The sequence below is a fragment of the Bos javanicus genome, chromosome 20 (assembly GCF_032452875.1).
Source record: "Bos javanicus breed banteng chromosome 20, ARS-OSU_banteng_1.0, whole genome shotgun sequence".
NCBI classification, from domain to species: Eukaryota; Metazoa; Chordata; class Mammalia; order Artiodactyla; family Bovidae; genus Bos; species Bos javanicus.
Genome location: NC_083887.1, coordinates 56123990 through 56146726, shown reverse-complemented (window position 1 = coordinate 56146726; position 22737 = coordinate 56123990). Strand labels below are relative to the sequence as shown.

Genomic DNA, 22737 nt, shown 5'->3' with positions numbered 1-22737 from the left:
GAGTAGGTTGCAGTTTCCTTTTCCAGGGGATGTTCCTGACCCAGGGATTGAACCTGGGTCTCCCACACTGCAGGGCAGATTCTTTACCATCTAAGCCACCATATTCAGACAAAACTACAATTCAAAAAAATTAATGCACCCCCTACGTTCATAGAGAGTCCCTTGGACTGCAAGGAGATCCAACCAGTCCATTCTAAAGGAGATCAGTCTTGGGTGTTCTTTGGAAGGAATGATGCTGAAGCTTAAACTCCAGTACTTTGGCCACCTCATGTGAAGAGTTGACTCACTGGAAAAGACTCTGATGCTGGGAGGGATTGGGGGCAGGAGGAGAAGGGGATGACAGAGGATGAGATGGCTGGATGGCATCACTGACCCGATGGACGTGAGTTTGAGTGAACTCCGGGAGTTGGTGATGGACAGGGAGGCCTGGTGTGCTGCGATTCATGGGGTCGCAGAGAGTCAGACACGACTGAGCGACTGAACTGAACTATGTTCACAGCAGCACTATTCACAATAGCCGAGACAGAAACAACCTCCATGTCGATAGGTGAACGGATAAAGATGTGGCACATATATACAACGGAAGACTACTCAGCCATACAAAAGAATGAAGTAATGCCCCCTGCAGCAACGTGGATGCAACCGGAGATCACTGCACCAAAGTGCAGAGAAAGACAAATGCCAGGTGATATCACTTACATGTGGAATCGAAAATATGACACAAACGAACCCATCTACACGACAGAAACCAACTCGTGGACAAAGAACAGACAGGTGTTTGCCGACGGGGAGGGGGTTAAGGGAGGTAATGAGTGGGAGGCTGGGGTTAGCAGATGTCAACTTCTACACATAAAATGGATAACAACAAGATCCTACTGCATATGTATAGCACAGGGAACTATATTCAAAATCCTGTGATAATAATGGAAAAAGAATTTTTTTAAAAAAGAATGTATATATGTTACAATCACTTTACTGTACAACAGAAATTAGCACGACATTGTGAATCAACTATACTTCAATAAGAATCTATTGGTTAAAAAAAAAAGGTTGACCATGATCCCAGTTTAAAGAAAAAACTACGCATTCAACAAAATGTAAGCAGGATTGTCTCTTGGTAGTAAAATTATAGGTAAATGTAAGGAGATTTTTTGGGGATTCTGCACTGTTTCCAAATATTTTATGATCAATAAGTATGGTCTTTGTATTGGAGAGGGGTGGAAGAAAAACCTAATGACTTTTGTGATAATGTTTTTATTATAGCTACTCTTCATGGCAGTAGTATTTTTGAGTATCAGGGAAAGAACTGGCCTGAGGAAGGAAAACAGGAAACTCCCCAGGGTCAAAGGCCAGCACAGGGAAGTGCTGAGGAGAGAAGGTGGCAGACCCAGCTTTCTCCAAGGCCTTTCTCCAAGGCCGTGAGGAAACCCAGGGACACGAGACTCTGAGCCTAGGCACCACACTGCAATCAGCCCCAGCGCCCACCCTCTGGGCTCCAAAACCTGGACCCTTCGCTCTAAGGTCGCTGAGGAGAAACACAGCTTTTAGAACCCTTCATCCAGATCCTGGGTGAGCAGGGCATGCTTTACAACAAAGTCACAAACAGAAATCACACATTAAGGAGGCTGCTCGTGAAACTACTAATGCAAAGCCACTTAGGCTAGAAAACACACACCCCCACACACACCAGCCTGCCTGTGACTGACAGGTAGTCTGGGACTGGGGTTGGCTCAAACACTGTGGCTTAGATGGTAAAGACTCTCCTGCAATGCAGGATCCCTGGGTCGGGAAGATCCCCTGGAGAAGGAAATGGCAATCCACTCCAGTAGTCTTGCCTGGAGAATTCCATGGACAGAGAAGCCTGGCAGGCTACAGTCCATGGGCTTGCAAAGAGTCAGGCATGACTGAGCAACTATCACTCACTTTGGTTGGATGCTATTCAAGAAGTTCATCAAGACCAACCAAAATAAAAATGCACCCCTGGAGGGTGCAGGGAGGTGGTGGCATGGCTCTCTGGCATGGTGGGAACAGGGGAGACATGTACCCTGTTATGGCAGATGGCATCTTCCAGGTGGGAAGTAAGCAGGTGGGTTGGGCTGCCTTTGCCAACATGCTTTTCACCATGCCATGGTACTCTTCACGGTGAAATATTCATCCAACAGGGAGTGTATTTTTTCACTGCAAACAACAATAGGATTCTGGAACTGGGGTTCCATATATTGAAGCACAGAAAGACAGGCGAGAAAACCCAGAAGTCCAATACAATGAAAGAGCCAGAAACATGTGGCACTTCATCCTTCCCTTATGATGGTTATCAATGTTATGTCTAATTAATTTCCCCTATGGTGGCTCAAATGCCTGCAATGCAGGAGACCCAGGTTCAATCTCTGGGTCAGGAAGACATCCTGGAGAAGGGAATGGCAACCCACTCCAGTATTCTTGCCTGGAAAACTCCATGGACAGAAGAGACTCCAATGGTACAGTCCACAGGGTCGCAGAGTCGGACACAACATAGCGACTAACACACAAGGTTGAAAAAACTCACGGTTAAAAATAAAACATTCTAACATTCAGCTTTCACTTGGCACTAGGAATTTATTTCTGTGAAGGCAGATTTGGCTAAGCGGCAGTCAGCCACATTATCATTCATTTCTTTTAAATGCAAGTCAGTTTAATATGAAAGCCCACCTTCACATTTAAAACACTTATTCTCTTAAAGGGCACTTTTAGCAACTGAATAGAAATCAGCTAAACACATTCAGGTGGCAGTAGAGGCAGAGATTAGCATTTCAGACGCTCTTTTATTATGTTCTTTAAATCTTTAGGGACTTCTATTCCGAGGAACAAGAGGATCTCAAGAAAATGAGTCTTACCAGGTTTCTCCAGGCAGATTGCAAAATATCAGCAAGTTCACGCTTGCATGAAACAAGCACAGGATGTTCAACAAATGACCATTCAGTTCCCGTAATTTCTCCCAGTTCCAGCCTTGTGTACCAGCCAGTTCATAATCCAACTTAGAAAGATGCTGATTCTTGTGCCCATTTCTTTAAAGGTTGGTATAAAGCACAGGGCAAGAAAAAGCCCCAGAACTATAGCATATACTCTTCCAAAGGGAACTTCTTTGACATCACAAATTCAAACAAAAGAACACCCTTACCCTTCATCATTTCCCAGAGCGACCTAATAATACAAATGATTTTTTTTCCTATAAAAGGCGAATTCCATAAACAAAATACACTGCATCACCAATGCCTTATCCATGTGGTTAAGTCTTTTGTTTTTACACAGCAACAGTAGTTCAGACTTGCATATACAATCAAAATCAGCACTTACCCATTTGTTTAGAAACTAAACACTTCTGCTGCTCAGGGAAACCTGAGGAAAACAGCAAAAAACCTGTTTTCCTCAGGCTTGAAAAATTTCAGAACTGCGATCATCGTGAAACTTTTAAACAGCGCAAATAAAGAGGAAAAAACCCTACCTTGGGTCTCTCTTGCCCCCTTCAGCTTTTGTCCACTGTAAACGGCTGCATCTTTAGCAGTCCGGGCTGCAAGCATCTGAGCCCGCAGACACAAAAACCGGCTTTCTTCAGCTTCGCAGTCTTTTATGTGGTGTCTTGGGCCCTGCTTGTTCAATTCCTGATTTTACTGAAAGAAGTCCAGCCTGGCGAGGCTGGGGCGGGAGAGCAACTGCCCGAGACACTTTCGACCGTAGAAGCAAACGAATCACCTTCTACGCGCCAACACGTGTGCGGAGACATTAGGAAGGTCCAAAAAGTCTGACTTTTCAAAGATGATTAATATTAAAAAGAAAAAAAAAATGTCCCGGGACAAAACGCCACAATTTAGTGGTGACCTTGGAAACTCCACCCTGACAACAGCAGCCCTCCCTTGAGCCCTGCTTCATTTATGGCTACTTATCCTGGTCTTTGCATTTGGCTCCTGAATAGTTGCCATGACGACTCAGTAAACAGGATTCAAGTGACCACTGAGGGGTTTAGTGGGATTGTTTTGTTTAGGGAGAAGAATGGTAGCTTTAAGGCTTCCCCTACTAACGTTTCCTGAAAAGGTAGAGCTGTCTTTTCTTAGACTGTGGTTAGGTGATGGTCTCAAAAATCACAGATGCAGGCGATGAGTGCTCTGGTTCCAGGAGAAGAGGCGACAGGAGTCGCAATCAGAACAACAGGAAGAGTTCTGGAAGGTTACTGCTTTCAAGGGGGCTTTGTCCAGTATGGATGCAGAGAAAGCATCATCACAAAAGGCTGTAAGACTAAGTGAATGTGGGGCGGAGTCAGTCTGATAATCCAGACAGTTCTAAAAAAAACCCTGGCTCCTGGGTTCTCCTTTGCTCTCTCTGTGTCTCCATTTTTTCATTTAGTCTCTCTTCAATAAAGCAGTGGCTCAGTGGTAAAGAACCCGCCTGCAATGCAGGAGATGTGGGTTCGATCCCTGGGTCAGGAGATCCCCTGGAGAAGGAAATGGCAACCCACTCCAGTTATGGAGAATCCCATGGACAGAGGAACCTAAGGGGCTACAGTCCGTGGGGGAGCAAAAGAGTCGGACACAACTGAGTGACTCAACAACTATAAAGCAATATCAATCAGACTGTGAACCACAGAAACTTCATTCTCAGTCTTCATCACTTGGCCAGGCAATCGAAACCATCCTATTCTTATACAATATTACCTGAAAAAGTGCTCACCAGGTTGTAAACAGATGATGAACATTAATATTTTGACACATCACGATGGTACGCCTTTGTCAAAACTCAAAGAATCTACAACACAGTGAACTTTAATGATAATTTTCGATTTCAATAATAATGGATCAATATTGGTTCACTAATGGTAACAAATGTACACTAACATAAGAGGTGCCTAACAGGAGAAATTGTGTGTGTGTCTGTGTGTTGGAGGGGAGAGTAATATGGGAACTCTTTGTACTCTATGCTCAAATTTTCTGTAAATTTTAAAATATTCTAAAAAATAAGGTTTATTCATTCTTTATTTTTAATTGGAGGATGTTGGTGCTCAGTCATGTCCAACTCTCTGTGACCCCAGAGTCCACAGGCTCCTCTGTCCATGGGATTCTTTGATATTTGGCAAAACTAATACAATTATGTAAAGTTTAAAAATAAAATAAAATGTAAAAAGAAAAAAAAGATTGCAAAAGCCATAGCATTAAAAAAAAAAAAAAAGAATATTGCTTCTCCAAGGGATCTTTCTGAGCTAGGAATCAAACCCAGGTCTCCTGCATTGCAGGCAGATTCTTTACTGTCTGACCCACTAGGGAAGCCCCACGTTTCAACCGGAGGATAACTGCCTTACAATATTGTGTTGGCTTCTGCCACACATCAGCATCAATCAGCCACAGGTGTACGTATGTCCCCGCCCTCTTGGACCTCACCCCACCCTCCCCACCCACCCCTCTAGGTTGTCACAGAGCACCCCACTGAGCTCCCTGTGTTAAAGAGCAATTTCCTATTAGCTCTCTATTTTACATATGATAATGTACATGTATACGTTTCAATGTTACTCTCCCAACTCCTCCCACCCTCTCCTTCCCCTGCTGTGTCCAAAAACCTGTTCTCTACGTCCGTGTCTCTATTCCTGCCCTGCAAATAGGTTCATAGTACCATTTTCCTTGATTCCATATATCTGGGTTAATATACGGTATTTGTTTTTCTCTTTCTGATGTACTTCCCTCTGTGTAACAGGCTCTAGGTTCACCCATCTCACTACAACTGACTCAAATGTGTTCCTTTAAAAAAAAAAAAAAAGAAATTAAAATGTTCATCCATAACCATGTCAAAGGCTAAACGGAAATAAAAAAAAAAAAAGATTAAGAAGCTGGTTACACAACAATCTTCCAAAAGTATTCTATTTAAAACTAAACTCCAAAAGGAGGAGGTCTGGACACAGTCTGAGATTTTCCGTGATTCAGCTTAAACTGGGGGTGAAACTGTGAGGATGAAAGGAGCATATTTTTCACCCCACACATGAAATGCAACTACGGACTGTTAGACTGAAGTGTAGCTGTTTCATGTCCCTGTTACCTCATTTAATACTCACAGCTGCTCTCGTGAATGAGGCTTCCCTGGTGGCCCAGACAGTCACGAATCTGCCTGCAAAGTGGGAGACCCGGGTTCCATCCCTGGGTTGGGAAGATCCCCTGGAGAAGGGAATGGCAACCCACTCCAGTATTCTTGCCTGGAGGATCCCACGGACAGAGGAGCCTGGCAGGCTCAGCAGGTACCTTCACTACGCACACTTGGGAGAGTAGCAACAACCCCAAGGCCATATGACCGCTTGGTGATAAGAGGCTGGACGGACCGGGCACACACACCTCTGACTTACATCAATTCCACTCCAGTGCTTTAGGGGCCTTGCACCTGGGCGGCTGCACAATCTCCTTCCCAAAAGGGCGGGTCCTCGGGGTTTCAGAACTCCCCAGACCCAGGGCACCTTGCACCCCGTGTCTCAGCAGCAGTGAGCAGAGCCGCCTGTGCCCTTGGTGCGGTGCATGAATGAATGACCTAGTCACCCAGGTTCCATGGGTGACCGGGGAGCACGCAGAGGGCAGCTGGGGACATGTGTGGCAGTGGTAAGAGCAGCCGTGGGAAAACAGCTGCACTGAAAAGAACAGGAAAATCAAAGGCGTGAAAGACACAAGCAGAGTTAGGAATAAGGCGAAGCCATATCAAACCCAGCTGTCCTCAAGAGCCTAGAGATACTGCAGTTTGATGTAGGGATGTGTGACGGAAAAATTCTAAGATAACATTTCTTGCCGGCGGCTGGTTACTAGACCAGGAAAAATGTATACTTATTCAGAGCTTAAAATATTTGACATACTCATACGAATAAATATTTGCCATTTTACTTTCATCTCAAGTGAGTGGATAAAAATCAGCAAATGGAAGATAAAGAAGTGCAGATTTCATTCAGCAGGAGTGAAGACCTTTCTCATAAATAGTAAGGGCATAAAAAGAAAGAAAAGATAACAGGGTCCCTTTAGGTGTAAACAAAGAGTAAATTATCCATTCCTGAGGATTAGTTTAGGAAGAGGGAGACGGATCCTTTGGTGTATCATTTAAAGGGGACAAACAGATCATATTTCATCAATTCTTTATGCAAACGTTCCTTTCTCCATACGCCTGAATGTGTCCATGGCTTGCTGACATCTGAACAGCCATCATGATGCAATTCCATACCGCGTGTGCATGGATTTCATCACAGCTTTTCATTGTCTTTGAAAATCACAGGCACTATTGGAACTACTTGCACTGAGTCCAGCTGGCCTTTAAATGTAGCCTAAATATTCCTCTTTAGAGTCATCAAAGAAATGGAAAGTCATTTTATCTGCAGAAAGGCCTGGAAATGGAACGACAAGGTGTAACTCTTACCAGCAGAGCGAGGATCTGTGATGGACAAACGACCTCCATTTCATTGACCATTTCAACGACCCCCCTTGCAAAGCCAAAAGCAAGTGCCTGGAGACAAGACAGCATGGTGCTGTAGCTAAGTGGCTTAGGAACAACTTCTGCTTTTAGAGTGATGTATAAAATAATGGTGCCTTTACAACCATGAGAATCTTTGAGTCAATAAAATACAGTAATAGATAATGTTTGAACTGGATGATGTATAATTCTAGAAAGTGAAAAGTGAGAGTCTCTCAGTTGTGTCCGACTCTTTGCAACCCCATGGACTATAGAATCCATGGAATTTTCCAGGCCAGAATACTGGAGTGGGGCTTTCCCTTCTCCAGGGCATCTCCCTAACCCAGGGATTCCACACTGCAGGTGGATTCTTTACCAGCTGAGCCACAAGGGAAGCCCAAATTCTAGAAAGTTCAATCAAAATGCTAAAATATAGCATTTAACCTTTCAGGTTCAACTCTTGTTATCCAGCAGGTTTGTACACCCAAACCGCCTCGCCAAATCCTGGCAGAGAACACTTTCCCTAGGGGAATCCCACTTAAGGATTTGAGCGTCTGTGTATGAAGCAGCAAGGCCAACTCTCAATATTTGTGAATGAGTCTCCTGCGCTGTGATTGGCTCTTTCCAAAGGGCTCCAGATCCTAGGGGTGGGGGACATTGCATCTGAGAAGGGGTCATCTGGGAGACAGAAAGATAGCATATTAACACAGAAAGGCTGAATCACAGTAAGAACATCACTGTAATACTGACCTACTGGTTTATCCCCAGGGTAACTTCCGACTGCAGAAATCAAAGATGATCCAGCAAAAAACAGACCAGAAATAACCCAACTAGAATGAAACCTACAGCAGTAAGGATTAAAGATGGTGCGTAAGTCTATCTCTGGCAAAGTCAAGTATTCACACACCATGGGCATAATCATGGTGTCCTTTGACGAGCAATTCAATTCAACATTTACTGAGCACACATGAGGGCCTGGATGTAGACTGGGCTACACAGCAGCGTGCAAAGATGGAAGACACAGCCAGCAAAGCTGTACATGGTCAAGATCTTCTGTATTTATGGAATACCTTATTCAGAAAATAAGCCAGCCAGGGCTTCCCTGGTGGCTCAGATGGTAAAGAATCTGCCGGCAATGCAGCAGACTCGGGTTTGATCCCTGGGTCAGGAGGATTCCCTGGAGGAAGGAATGACTACCCACTCCAGTATTCTTGCCTGGAGAATTAATTCCATGGACGGATGAGCCTGGTGGGCTACAGTCCAGAGTCGGACACGACTGAGCGACTAGCTCACTCACTTACTCAGAAAACAGCACTGGGGTAGAGACACCAATGCCTAAAAAGGAATGTAAAGGGTCACTGGAATAAACTCAGAAAGGCCCGTGAGAAACAAGGTGAATAAAATGAGAGGGGAAAAGATCTAGAAAGAATAAGACAGGACAAAACAGTCAAGGTAGGAAATGCACTATAATAGTATCAGAACTTTCTAACATGTGCACTCTGTTAAAACAAACAAAAAACCTAAGGAAAAACATAGCAGGCAGCACCCCTGGGGCCACACAAACACGAACCCCTGGGACTAAATGTGCCGGATTCATGAAGCCATTCATTAAATCACCATGCCTCTGGAAACAAAAGGCTCCGGTTTCTGTAACACTAACATGGCACTCTCAGTTGCTGTGTGGTCCTGAGTGTTGTCTTAAACAGGGACCTGGGCCGGTGTCATCAGCGGCTGCATGAAGAGAGGGACACAGGTCAGCAGGACTCACTTAAGGGGAAAAACTGGCCTCCCCTGAAGTCTCTAGAAGACGACTTCGGTGTGAGACGGTTGGGCTGTCCTCGTATCTCGGAGCCTGAAGACGGTGCTTTAAGACAAGGCCATCACAGCGGGGCCAGCCCTGTGTGTCCAGCTCCACTGTCCTACTGGATGTTCCATTTTCTAGCAAACATGGCTGCACTCCAACTCACAGACCGCAGGGCTTCTCTCCTGGGACGCCTGGTCCAGAGCTCCCCTTGGCGTGGACACCCCTCTTCCCTTAGAAAAACCTGACTCCACGTAGCCACCTCTGCTAGAAGCTTCCCCCCAGAGGCCCCCAGCGTCAGGGCCATTCAGTTGACCCATATCCTGCCTTTTTAGAGCAGACCTGATAGAATCTTTGAAGATATGGTTACGCGGAGTTAAAACTTAAGGTGACCCTGCAGGAATCAAAGATGCTTCTGCCTAGAACCCAAGAGTTCCCCATATCAAAAGACAGAAGGAAGAGTGATGAAAGCCAGGCAGATCCTTCACATTTCCTTTTAAGCTTTGGCTTCTCTACCCCAGTACTATTTTCTGAATAAGTGAGTGAGTGAGTTGCTCATGGCATCCGACTCTGCGACCCCATGGACTGCAGCCCACCAGGCTCCACCGTCCTGTGAATTCTCCAGGCGAGAACACGCCCTGCTGCTCCTGTAGCAAGTGGGCCTCACACTCGGGGGTGGGAAGTGCAGAGAACCAGTTCTCACACCCGGGAAGGCTCTCCTGATATTTATCCGTCTGTCCCCTTGTTTAATTCTGAACTGAGGAATGTTAATAATGGACTTTTCTGACTAAAAATTATTTGCTGAAACAACAAGCAAGGAGAGAAGGCAGAGATCACAGGCCACAGGACACCCTGGGGGAGAAACTCTGAGGAGGCAAAGCAGGTTTTCTCTGGTACCGATATCTTCTGGGGTTGGTCTGGACACATCTGGCCAGAAACTACTACTGCCTAAGCAAATCACAAAGGTCCGTCTAGTCAAAGCCAAGGTGTTTCCAGTGGTCAGGCATGGACGTGAAAGTTGGACTATAAAGAAAGCTGAGAACCGAAGAATTGATGCTTTTGAACCGTGGTGTTGGAGAAGACTCTTGAGAGTCCCTTCGACTGCAAGGAGATCCAACCAATCCATCCTAAAGGAAATCAATCCTGAATATTCATTGGAAGGACTGATGCTGAAGCTGAAACTCCAATACTTTGGTCACCTGATGTGAAGAACTGACTCATTGGAAAAGACCCTGATGCTGAGAAAGACTGAGGGCAAGAGAAGGGGATGAAAGAGGATAAGACGGTTGGATGGCATCACCAGCTCGATGGACATGAGTTTGAGCAAGCTCTGGGAGTTGGTGATGGACAGGGAAGCCTGGTGTGCTGCAGTCTGTGGGGTCGCAAAGAGTCGGACACGACTGAGCAACTGAACAACAACAAGCAAATCACAATAGGACAAAGCTACACGGTCACATCACCAATTGAAAACCATCTGATGGAGAAGCCTGCCCTCTGTAAACTGAAGACTGTAAGCTGACAGGAGGACTGCACTCCCCAGTGTCTTCTGAGGCAAAGAGCTGGCTGCAGGCCAGCCCCTACCCAGAGGTATGCCTTTACTTTCTTCATGACTTAGTGCCAGGAGGACTGCCCAGTGACGCTAGTAAAGTGCCTTCTATACAATACCCAAGGTTCGCTCCAAATTGTTCACAACAAAGGCCCACAGACTATTATAGCCGAACTGACAGAACTGTTTCAGCAATCAGTTATATTCTCCCTGCTTACACCAGCTTTTCAAAGCAAAACACGCTGGGCTTCCCAGGTGGCTCAGTGGTAAAGAATCTGCTTACGATGCAGGTGATGTAGGTTCGCTCCCTGGGTCGGGAAGATCCCCTGGAGGAGGAAATGGCAGTCCACTCCAGCATTCTGGCCTGGGAGATCCCATGCACAAGGGAGCCTGGCAGGCACAGAGTTGCAAAGAGCCGGACACGACTGAGCACAGACACGTAGGACTTTTTCACACCAGTTTTTTCAAAGCAAAACATAAAAATCCCCAATAATGAAAACCCATAATATTCCCCAAAGAGGATTTCTAGACGCTTCAGGCCAAGTCTCCATCCTGAGTGTCACGTTCTTGCCAAGGAGAGGACGCAGCCTGGAGCGCACAAGCCGTGTGTGCATGCTCTCTGGGCCACCACGGGAGCCTCGGATGTGTTGCACAGGTGCCTAAAGGAGCTGTTTAGGCAGCTCCCCTGCTTCTCCTGAGGCCACAGACTTTACAGCCATTGTTCTCATCCCCTTTCGGGTCACAGAATTCCCAAAAGGAATCTCTAGAAGCTGCCAAAACCCATGATCTAAATTCCTGAATGATGTACAAAACACCTCCATATACATACATTTTTAAATACATGCCCAGGACTTCTCTGGTGGTCAAGTGGTTAGGACTCCACGCTTCCATTGCAGGGGGCACAGGTGCCACCCCTGGTCAGGGAACGAAGGTCCCTTGTGCCATGTGATGTGGCCAAAAAACAATACATCCTCTCAAGGCCCCCTGATGAATGTCTGACTTGAGAAAGGTATGAGATGAAGCCTGGAAACACACACTCCCCACATCTGGGGAAAGACAAGCAAGATTTTCCCCGTGACATTTCTAGAAGCATTCATCTTCGGACAAAAGTCATAAGAAACTACAAACGAGGGTTGTTTACATATATTTCCTAGATCATCACCAGTAACACTCCAATATTTCCAATGGAACTAAACAAATGTAAGCAAGTCATAATTTACCTTTCCCATAGTCTAATTAGTCCCTTCACACTTGGTATCACACCTACATCTTAGGCCTCAAACAAGTCAGTTCTCCTGTCTGACTTGCTGGGTGCCTTTAAAATGGTACCGAGATGTGTTTCCAAAGTCTTTGACAGTCCTGTCCATCTCCTGGTGGGTTATTAATTACTGCCTGCCATAGGTCAGGAGGTAGGAAGGGCTGTGAGCCAAGAAAAATAGAACCAGAAGCTGGATTGGCTCTTTTTTTTTTTTTTTTAATGCAAACACTAAAGCAATTAGACACAACCAAACCCCAGTAAGGAAAACTAAACATCAAAAAGAGGCAGTTTCTTCAACATTCTGAATGAAGTGCTTTCAAACAGGCCTAATTTCAAAAGTGATTTCAATTTAAAGAAAAAAACTAACTCCATGCCATCCAAGAAGGAAAACAAAAACACGGAGGGCCAAGGTTTTAAAGTTAAAATTTCTATCCTTAAAAATAAGGCCTGGCAAGGCCGGCTCTCCTCATTTCATTGAATCTAAGATGCCAACAGCTGTAAAACTGCACAATTATGACATCACTAAGAAGAGAGAAAAAGTTCCAAATTAAACTATGGTTTGTCAAAAAAGCTGTACATTGTATCTCAATACTCATGGCCTTAAATTTGGGACAAACATGCAGGTTCAAACTACGGTATTGTTGGGACTTCCCTGGTGGTCCAGTGGGTAAGACTCTCTGCTCCTGGGGCAGGGGGCCTGGGTTCAGTCCCTGCTTAGGTAACTAGATCCCTGCACACCTGTCTCCACTGAGAGTCTGCATGCCTCAATGAATATCCCGTGAGCTGCAACCAAGGCAAAGAACAGCCAAACAACTAGTTTTTAAAAGATACATAAAAAACAAATTACGGCACTACTAATGAAGAGGAAAGAAACACTGGCAGAGGTTAACAGCTCCTGTAAGTGTAGATGCAAACACAAAGCTCCTCTATCCATCACGTAGATACCGCCAATTAGGGTTTTAGAAACCGTGAAAGTCGCTCAGTCGTGTCTGACTCTTTGCAACCCCATGGACTATACAGTCCATGGAATTCTCCAGGCCAGAATACTGGAGTGGGCAGCCTTTCCCTTCTCCAGGGGATCTTCCCAACCCAGAGATGGAACCCAGGTCTTCCGCACTTGAGGCAGATTCTTTACCCAGCTGAGCCACAAGGGAAGCTTTATAAAGCACAGCTGTTGCTGCTGCTAAGTTGCTTCAGTCGTGTGTGACTCTGTGCAACCCCATAGACAGCAGCCCACCAGGCTCCTCTGTCCCTGGGATTCTCCAGGCAAGAACACTGGAGTGGGTTGCCATTTCCTTCTCCAATGCATGAAAGTGAAAAGTGAAAGTGAAGTCGCTCAGTTGTGTCCAACTCTTAGCAACTCCGTGGACTGCAGCCCCAGGCAAGAGTACTAGAGTGGGGTGCCATTGCCTTCTCCATAAGGCACAGCAAAGGGATATAAACCAGCTGACATGGGACATGGTTATGTTTAACTGTTATGTTGAGCATAGTTAATTAACAATGCTGTATTAGTTTCAGGTGTACAGCAAAGTGATTCAGTTAATACACATACATATATCTACTCTTTTTCAAGTTCTTTTCCCATTTAGGTCATTACAGAACATTGAGCAGACTTCCCTGGGCTATACAAAAGGTCCTTCATGGAACACAGTTATGTTTTAGCTATTAACTTTCAACATTCTGTCCAAAAAAACACCTATGTATTGTTAAGCTGCTGTTATTTTGTGATAACCTAAAACATTTTATTAAAAATTTGAAAAACAAAAAGATGAGCTACTAATTCAACTGCCAGACCTTATGGACCGTAAGTCATCACAGATCTACAGAACCACAATCTCAGTCACTTTAGGCCACACAAATGACAAATTCTCCCCATCACACCTCAGAGTAACAAACCAAACAGATTATAATCTCCCCTTGTTGAGTTTTTGCTTCCTAGAAGACAGAATTCAGAATTGTGGTTCTTATAAAAAACACCTTAAACTCTAAAGAAAATATTACTGTAGTATTAAGTCAGAGATAACTGGAAAACAAAAGATCCACACCACCAAAGTTATGGACACCAGCATTAGGGAGCATGAAACAGTCGAGGTGAGATTCCTTATCTGAGTCCTTATGAGGATGGCATCTAGTTCTTCCCCACGAGGGGCCTTGACATTATTATTTTGCTAAGGGATTTCCTTTCTTCACAGGACTAAGAGCAGATGTTTGCCAAATCAAGATCATGTCAATTCTTTAACAGCACTTGAAGGCAATTACCCATTTAGCCTTAGACAGAGCAGCTGTTTTCACCTAATACTAAATTTTCTTAATTGAAGACAAAAGGAGATGGAGGTGGCAGAGGATGAGATGGTTAGATAGTATCACCGACTCAATGGACATGAATTTAAGCAAATTTCGGAGACAATGAAGGACAGGGGAGCCTGGCTGCTGCAGTCCATGGGGTTGTCAAGAGTCGAACACCATTTAGTGACCAAACAACAACACATTTTCTTTTCTTTCTTCAGATAGATTCTCTGTATAAAACTCACACTGTTTCTGATCAGGGCATGGCATTAAAAATCTAAAACCGAGAGCCAAGACACTAAAACTTTTGATGACAGGAGTCCTCTAGTTAGTTACAACTAACTAAAGTCCCTGAAATCCATTATTTACTACATAGAATACAGACTCTTTGTCATGTTTAACAATAAAGCAAAAGACAAAAAAATGAAAAAGAAATCTATCGAAACAAAAAACACACCAATCTTTTCTTCCAAAAGGTATATACCACATTCTGGAGCTTGCCCAAGAATCTGAAAGCAATGCTAAAGGAAAAATGCAAGGTTTTGCAATGTTTCCTTTTAAACTAGGTTTCTCTAAAGTGTAATGGCATCATTCAAAAGCAAACAGGTCCAAAAGACAAAGGGATTTTTTTCCCACTGAATGTTATAATAATGTCACATCCATTTCCAACCATCTATAATGAAAGAACTTTGGAGAAACCAAATCAGCAAGTAGCCATGCCAGAAAGCAGTGGCCTTAAATAAGACAGTCTCAGGGGAGAAGTGTCGTAAATCTTACCTTCTGCATGTTTGGCTTGATACAGCGAACAAAGAAAGGATTAGAGGCGCTTAGCGTTGCCATTAAGGAATGCAGGGAGTCCTATGAGAAAGAAAAAAGTATAGGTTGATTTGGTCTCTTTTTATGTCTTGAAACTTCTCAGCACCCTAGGCACTCATCAGAAACAAGAAAAAGAAACCTGAGGAATAATAGTGATTTTATTTTTAATGTCACTCTAATCAAAGTATTATAGTTGTCATAGGAACTATTTCACATATGCAAAACGTATTTGTTACTTCTTTGATATATACTGGAGTGGGTAGCCAGTCCCTTCTCCAAGAGATCTTGCTGACTGACCCAGGGATCAAACCTGGGTTTCCTGCATTGCAGGCAGGTTCTTTACCATTTGAGCCACCAGGGAAGCCCCTTTGATTTTTAATCATGTTATTCTAATAAAATAAAGGTATTATAATTATCATAGAAATTATTCCACATATGCAAACATTTATTACTTCTTTGATATAGTACCATTTAAAAAATACTTTTCTGTTAACCAGCAAAAAAAAATAAAAAATAAAAATAAAAAAATACCCTGGGATATTTCAATATTTATACAGAAAACCTGAGAACTATCACCTCTCCTTTGGAGTTGTTCCTCATTATTTCCATGGAAATGACAGCTTCCACAAGCATCTCACTGGTCTTTGAACCATGATCTTTCAATCACCAGGCAGATCAATCTCCTGTAATACTGCTGTCTTTTCTTTAAAACATTTTTTTTTTAATTGTGAAGAATTTTTAACATTTACCAAAGTAGACAGAGCATGTAAGGAGTACCCGTCATCAGCTTCAACTCCTGGCTAATCTCGTCTCATCTGATCCCTGCTCTGTCCACATCACACCCACTTTTAGTAGAAAAGCAAATCCCAGACACTGTGCTATTTCATCCTTTAACATTTCAGTATGTATTACCAAAGGCTAAATACTTTAAAATGTACAGAGGTAACCACAATATCATTCCTGAAAAGAATTAACACATATTTCTCACTATCAAGATGAAAAGGTACAATGAGTTCAGGATTCATTTTTAAATACTCCGCTGTCTCAAATTTCATACTTTTTAAATGGTTTATTCTTTGAAATCAGAATGCAAATAATTAGATCCATGCAGTGCAGTTGGTTGATATGTCTTTTCAGTCTATTTTAATCCGTTGGTTTTCCCTCAGTCTCTATTTGTCTGTTTCTTCTTATAATTTTGCTGTTGAATAAACTGGGGTGTCCACTACATTGACTAGTTACTTCTGTACTCAGAAAGCCTTAGGATTTCTCACCGATGACGGAATGTCCTGGAATTCACGGCCCCTCATACTCTGGTGCCCGTTTATCATCATCCAAGGAGGCCAGTCCTCTGGGAACAGGACTCATTCCTGACTTGGGACCTTGCCTCCTGCCTTTGTCTCTACTTCTGCCCATTCTCTTCCACGGCCTGATTCCTAGTTCAATTTAAGTCACCAACATCGCAAAAACTTCTAAGACAACTCCAGGCAACACTGACTTAGAAAAAGACGATGTAATGATCCCACTGGATGAATAAGAGCCTAGGGTTTAGAGTCAGATAGACTCAAGTTCCGTTCAAATCCTAGCTTCAGTCCTCAAAGGGACTGAGCAAGCCTCCATTTCTCTAAACCTCAGCCTCTTCATCTGTAAAATGGGGACAATAATACATACTTCTAAGATGATAAGCCAAGTGAACAAGAGAGCATATGTAAAGGGATCAGCCCCGTGACTGTAACCGAAGAGCATATAATAAACGGCAGCTGTGATTATTAAGCTATTATTAAAATACATCCTATCTGGCTCACACCTGCCAGTACTGTCAGCAATGGGACTGTGGGTTGAACTGATCCCCAAACACATTGAACAACAAACCTCACACAGCATCCCCCAACCCCACGGCACCCAACTGAGCAGCTACATGAAAGAGAGTCTCCCAGAGAGCAAATTTAACAAAGGTCTGATGACTGACAAGCCTCCATTCCCCCTCATGTGAGGATCTGGGGCTAAAACAGGACAATTAAATTAGAGGAATGGCCTTCTTGTGCTGTGCCTCTAAACTGTCTAAAAGGCTTACATATTTATGATGCAGATAAGAACGTTCCTTATTTTCCCTGAATTCTGGACATCTGGACAAGGTGACTGACACTGATCTTATTTAACCATGCACTTGGTTACTCTTCCTAGTTATGATACTGTAAATCTACTGAGGAAAAATTTTTTAAAAATCCAGACATAGGAATTTTATATGCATCTGAGCCTTTAAATACAAATCAGAGCAATCCCAAATAACCAAACAGTCCTTAAGAAGAATGACTATTTCACAAACTTAGAGTAAGTAGTTATTTATCTTTAATAAGACAAAAAAAACCTTTAAAAAAAAAATCTGGCTCAGGGAACAAAAGTATATTTTTCTTCCTAAAATCCTATTTTAAAAGGATTATAGAAAACAAGTGAACCCTTTCATAGACCCCATAGATGCTCATTCTGATTTTCAGTTCCTAAAGTCACAATAAAGATGGCTCCATCCAGACCAGCAGCATAAACTAACCTTGAACTGCGAGCTGACCGTGGGCCGCCGGTGTTTGCTTCCGCATTTCAAGGTATCCTGATTATTGCGGCTGGAAACGTGTTCGAAGAGGTCGTAGATGAAGTCGAATCTGTGTGAGCAAAGAGCAGGAGGGCCATGAGGGGTGCACACCCAATTATTAGGTGCTTGATCACTGTAATTATAATGCAGGTTCCCACTGAAAATAACACACCAAGGCCTGCAAGAGCTAAGACAGTGTTCCAAGATTTCACACACCCACCACCACCCAGGAGCTTCAGGCACTGAAAGCAGATGTGGCCGCTTCGGAGTGCTGGAGTCTTGCCGGCGAGAAGAGGACGGTGAAAATGACCCACGTGACCAGCCACTCCGGAGCTGAGCCTTGCAGCCCAGTGGAAGGGAAGTGTTTGTCTTGTGCAACTCAGTGTGGCGAAGATGCAGTCAGTTAACAGGTGGAAGGGCACCAGGCAGGAGTGAGACCGACCTGGGTTCAATCCTGCCGTCCCCTCTTCCTAGCTGTATGACTCGGACATGATGCTGGTCTCTCTCCACACCTGTTTTCTCACTTGGAAATGGGAGTCATTTGGGGATGTATCCTAGGAAGCTGGGGTAAGGATGAAATGAGGAATGGAGGCAGAAGGCTGAGTGTGACGCCTGGCCCATCCTAAGTGTTGATGATCACTGTTGTTGTTATTAAAAAGTTCTGGAAAATCTATTGCCACTACGGACAAAGTAGAAGACTTTTCAGGAGCTTTTTTTTTTTTTTTTTTTTGTATTTCTGGCTGCACTAGGTCTTCGTTGCCATGAGGTCTTTTCTCTAGCTGCGGCGAGCAGGGGCTGCTCTCCAGCTACTGCGTGTGGGCTTCTAGTTGCGGCGGCTTCTCTTACGGACCACAGGCTCTGGGGCACATGGGCTTCAGTAGCTGCAGCACTCAAGCTCAGTTCAGTTCAGTCGCTCAGTAGTGTCCGACTCTTTGCGACCCCATGAACCGCAGCACGCCAGGCCTCCCTGTCCATCACCAACTCCCGGAGTCCACCCAAATCCGTGTCCATTGAGTCAGTGACGCCATCCAGCCATCTCATCCTCTGCCGTCCCCTTCCCCTCCTGCCCTCAGGCTCAGCAGTTGCGGTTCGTTGGCTCTAGAGCATGCAAGCTTGAGTAGTTGTGGTGTGCTGGTCCAGCAGTTGTGGCTCGAGGGTTCTAGCGCAGGGCTCAATTGCTCCAAGGCAGGTGGAATCTTTCCAGACCAGGGACTGAACCCGTGTCCCCAGCACTGGCAGGCGGATTCTTATCCACTGCACCACTAAGGAAATCCTCAGGACCTTTTTGATCTTCTTTGAATGGAAGATGTTCTGGGCTATAAAAACCATGGGTCAGGGGTGTAGGGGGTAATGTCTTTGCTAGAACCAGGAGAAAGAGTCTGGCTTTCGCACCCCATCAAGGAGACAATGCCAGTGCTTCCCTCATCACTTCTCATTCTGTTCAACTCTCTCACTTTCGTCCTAAGGTGATGTTTCGTTCATTCTCGCTCTTTGAAGTTCTCTGTACTTTGAGCGCTTTGGAGAAAAGCTTTGGGTGCCATTAAAATGTCCCACTGGACAAAGAAATAGCAACCCATGGACAGAGGAGCCTGGTGGGCTACAGTCCATGGGGTCACAAAGAGCTGGATGTGACTGAAGAGACGGAGTGCAAAATGTCACAGATGCCAAAGGCAAAAGAGAGAAGAGAGGCAAAGACACCAAGCCCCTCCATCTGCAGAGAGAAACCTGGGCTAAAACAACACTCTTGCCTTTAATTCCACTTAATGGTATGATAGCGGCAACCAGTGGAAGGCCATCTTGCTGGGCTCCAAGCCTCGGCCCTGCTCATAACAAAATGTTCATTTAACCTCAAGACCCCGCTTTTACTTAAATGGATTGATTTAAATTTCCTTTGAGAGAGAGGTAATCTGCTATGGTTAAAACATCACCATTTTTACAGGTCTGAAAATGCACCTAAAATTAAAATAGCCGACAAGGTTGTAATTAGGGAATCTTCATAGAGGAGGGTTAAGACACATTGAAAGATCACCCACTTCCACCCTGGGCTTCTAAGCTGACACTTAAGATGGGTTCTCTTCACCCCGGTTCACAGCTATTTAAGCGACAGGGTAGCCACCTGGGACTTTCATTTCTAAAAGTATTACAGCTTTTTACTGATTGTGCTACTTTCCTTCCTAGGATATTGAAAATTTGTGTTAGAGATTCACACTGGATCTAAGACACATATTGATGACTTTAAGGGCTGTTTTCCCCTCTTTCTCTCTCACAAAGCCTCCTAAAAGCAGGAAGCCTCCTGGTTTAATATATACAAACAAATGAATTCATCATCAAAACTTTTCAGCATATTTTCCTTAATTACTGATTTAATGGTGTGAATTTACAATTCATGAATGAATAAACGAATGGGTAATTTTAGCTGAATACTTGTTTATTTCTCTTGATAACCTTTACACTAACTAGAGACAGAAGGTCCTACAAGACCCGAAGAAACTAGGTCATGCTGGTTAAAATCTTAGATTCTTGAACCAAGCAGAACAGATAAAATCTAGTTGAAGAATCCTGGGCAAGTCACTTCACCACACCAGGCTTAATCTCCTTACCTGCATAACAGGATGAATAAAAGTATCTAATCTATGGGTCTGGTGTTCCAATGCCACTTCATTAAATGGTAGCCACTACCACTAAGGCCATTTATATATCACTTTATTAATCAAATATTGCCCAGGGAAGAACACACTACATCAAGTTGCCCCCATATTAAATTTTTCTGTGTGAATTAAAAGCATCTGCACAGACATCACTCTGACAGCTCAGGAAAGAGACCAACGCACCGGCTTTCTCTCAGAAGGTTGAGAAGATCGTCCCTGAAGGTATCCCTGTTCTTCTCCAAGATGCCCCGCACGTCATACTGAACCTGGTTTGCAAAAACAAGTGAGAAAAGGAAGAACTGATCAAAAGAATCATTTCAGGTCCTAAGCATCCCCTTTAAAAGCTGGAACCATCGTTCAATCTATTTATGATTGGCTTCTGAAATTACAAATGGGCAAATATCAGCCGGGATCTTGATTGAGAAGTTACCTGCCTAAGGGTGTGGGGAACCCTCCTACACTGTTGGTTGCATTGGTTCAGCCACTATAGAAAACAGTATGGAGGTTCCTCAAAAAAATGAAAAACAGAGTTGCCATATGGTCAAGTAATCCCATTCCTGAGCATCTATCCAGATAAAACTAATTAAAAAAGACACAGGCACCCCTATGTTAGCAGCAGCACTATTTACAATAGTCGAGACATGGGAACAACCTAAACGCCCAGCAACAGATGAATGGATAAAGATGTATGTAGTACATGTATATACAGGGGTATACTACTCAGCCACAAAAAGAACAAAATGCCATTTGCAGCAACATGCATGGACCCAGAGATCACCATTCTAAGTGAAGTCAGTCAGGAAGACAAGTATCACGGTATCACTTACATGTGGCATCAAAACATGACACAAGTAGAGATCACCATTCTAAGTGAAGTAAGTCAGGAAGACAAGTATCACGGTATCACTTACATGTGGCATCAAAACATGACACAAGTAGAGATCACCATACTAAGTGAAGTAAATCAGGAAGACAAATATCATGGTATCACTTACATGTGGAATCAAAACACGACACAAATGACCTTATCTAAGGAGCAGAAACAGACGCACAGCGAGAACACACCCGCGGCTGCCACGGGGGAGAGGGGTGCGGGAGTCTGGGGTCAGCAGAGGACAACTGCTACGTACTGAACGGATAATCAGGGATAATGGATAATCCTACTGTACAGGGCAGGGAACGATATTCAGTATCCTGGGACAAATCATAACGGGAAAAGAATATGTGTGTGTGTGTGTGTGACTGCATCGCTTGGCTGTACAGCAGAAATTAACACCACATTGTAAATCAACCACACTTCGATCATACAAATTCAAACAGGAGTTACCTCTCCAGCATAGTGTTTCACTCCAAAATTGTTGACTGCAACTCTGGGCTTCACGTAAAAGTGGTTATTCTAAAAAAGAAAAAAAAAAAAAAGTAAATGCCTAATTTCACTCACTGATTTCCTGACAGTATAACTACAACTGCCAGGGAAAACAATTTCAAAACCCACGACATATAAGAGCTTTAGGCCACATCATGTGATGCACTTCATCGAAATCATGCAACCCTGGTCTGTGTCATTATGGTAGGTTAAAAAGGTTAAATTTTATACTCAAAGTAAACGTGGGCATGTTCTGACAAGTAGCCTCAAATCTATGCCTTTGGCTTTTATTTCTATTTAGTTCTGGCAGAGCAAAGCTTCCGTTTGAGAGGAAAAAAAAATTCAATGTGAGAGGCACCGTGGGGCCAACAGCCCCTAAATCTGTCCTCCAGCATCTTAATCCACAGATGAGCTACCCAGACACAATGAGGAGTTGGCAGGTATGGACATACAGCATGCTGATTGTGCAACTTTTCCAATAAGGTGCTATCAGTGGCTTGAGGAAAATGGCTTTCTTCATTGATAAGGGCTAGGAGACCAAGTTTCTAGAAGAGAGGGGAAAAAAAAGGTTAAATACGAATTACACATTTAATTTTTGCCTCTGTGTATTTTTACAGCTCCTTTCCTCTCTACTCTCTATCAAGTGGTAAAAAGGGCATAGTTTCTCAGATTGAAAAATTCAGAATGATACACTATAAAGAACTCCAAACTCATTCCATACTGCAAACACTGAACCCCCTGTAGTCTGGTGACCAGGATGTTTACAATTGGCCAATCCACTACTGGGATGGCAAAGTTTTTGATGCTGACTTAAAATCTCTGGGAAGCCAATCTGCTCACTGTTGACTCTTAAAATATCGACTTCAAAGAGACAATGGGCTTGAAGCAGCCAAGTCCTTAAACTCAACCTTGCACAGTTACATGTACGGTTCCAAACGGTCCATTGTGTTTTAAACAGTCACATCTTTCACGTGCGTGTTCCTACAAGCTCTTTTGTT

At 43.8% G+C, this 22737-nt stretch overlaps 1 protein-coding gene across 1 annotated transcript in view; it reads right to left on the bottom strand.

The window, feature by feature from the left end:
- The window catches only part of MYO10 (myosin X), a 259863-nt gene that overhangs the window by 73286 nt on the left and 163840 nt on the right, over positions 1-22737 (bottom strand). Inside the window, exons 15-19 of the mRNA XM_061393844.1 lie at positions 22192-22284; positions 21701-21769; positions 20557-20639; positions 17687-17795; positions 15103-15183 (exon numbers count right to left, since the gene is read on the bottom strand). Of these exons, the coding sequence (XP_061249828.1) occupies positions 15103-15183; positions 17687-17795; positions 20557-20639; positions 21701-21769; positions 22192-22284 (435 nt within the window). The remainder of the gene's footprint in view (positions 1-15102; positions 15184-17686; positions 17796-20556; positions 20640-21700; positions 21770-22191; positions 22285-22737) is intronic.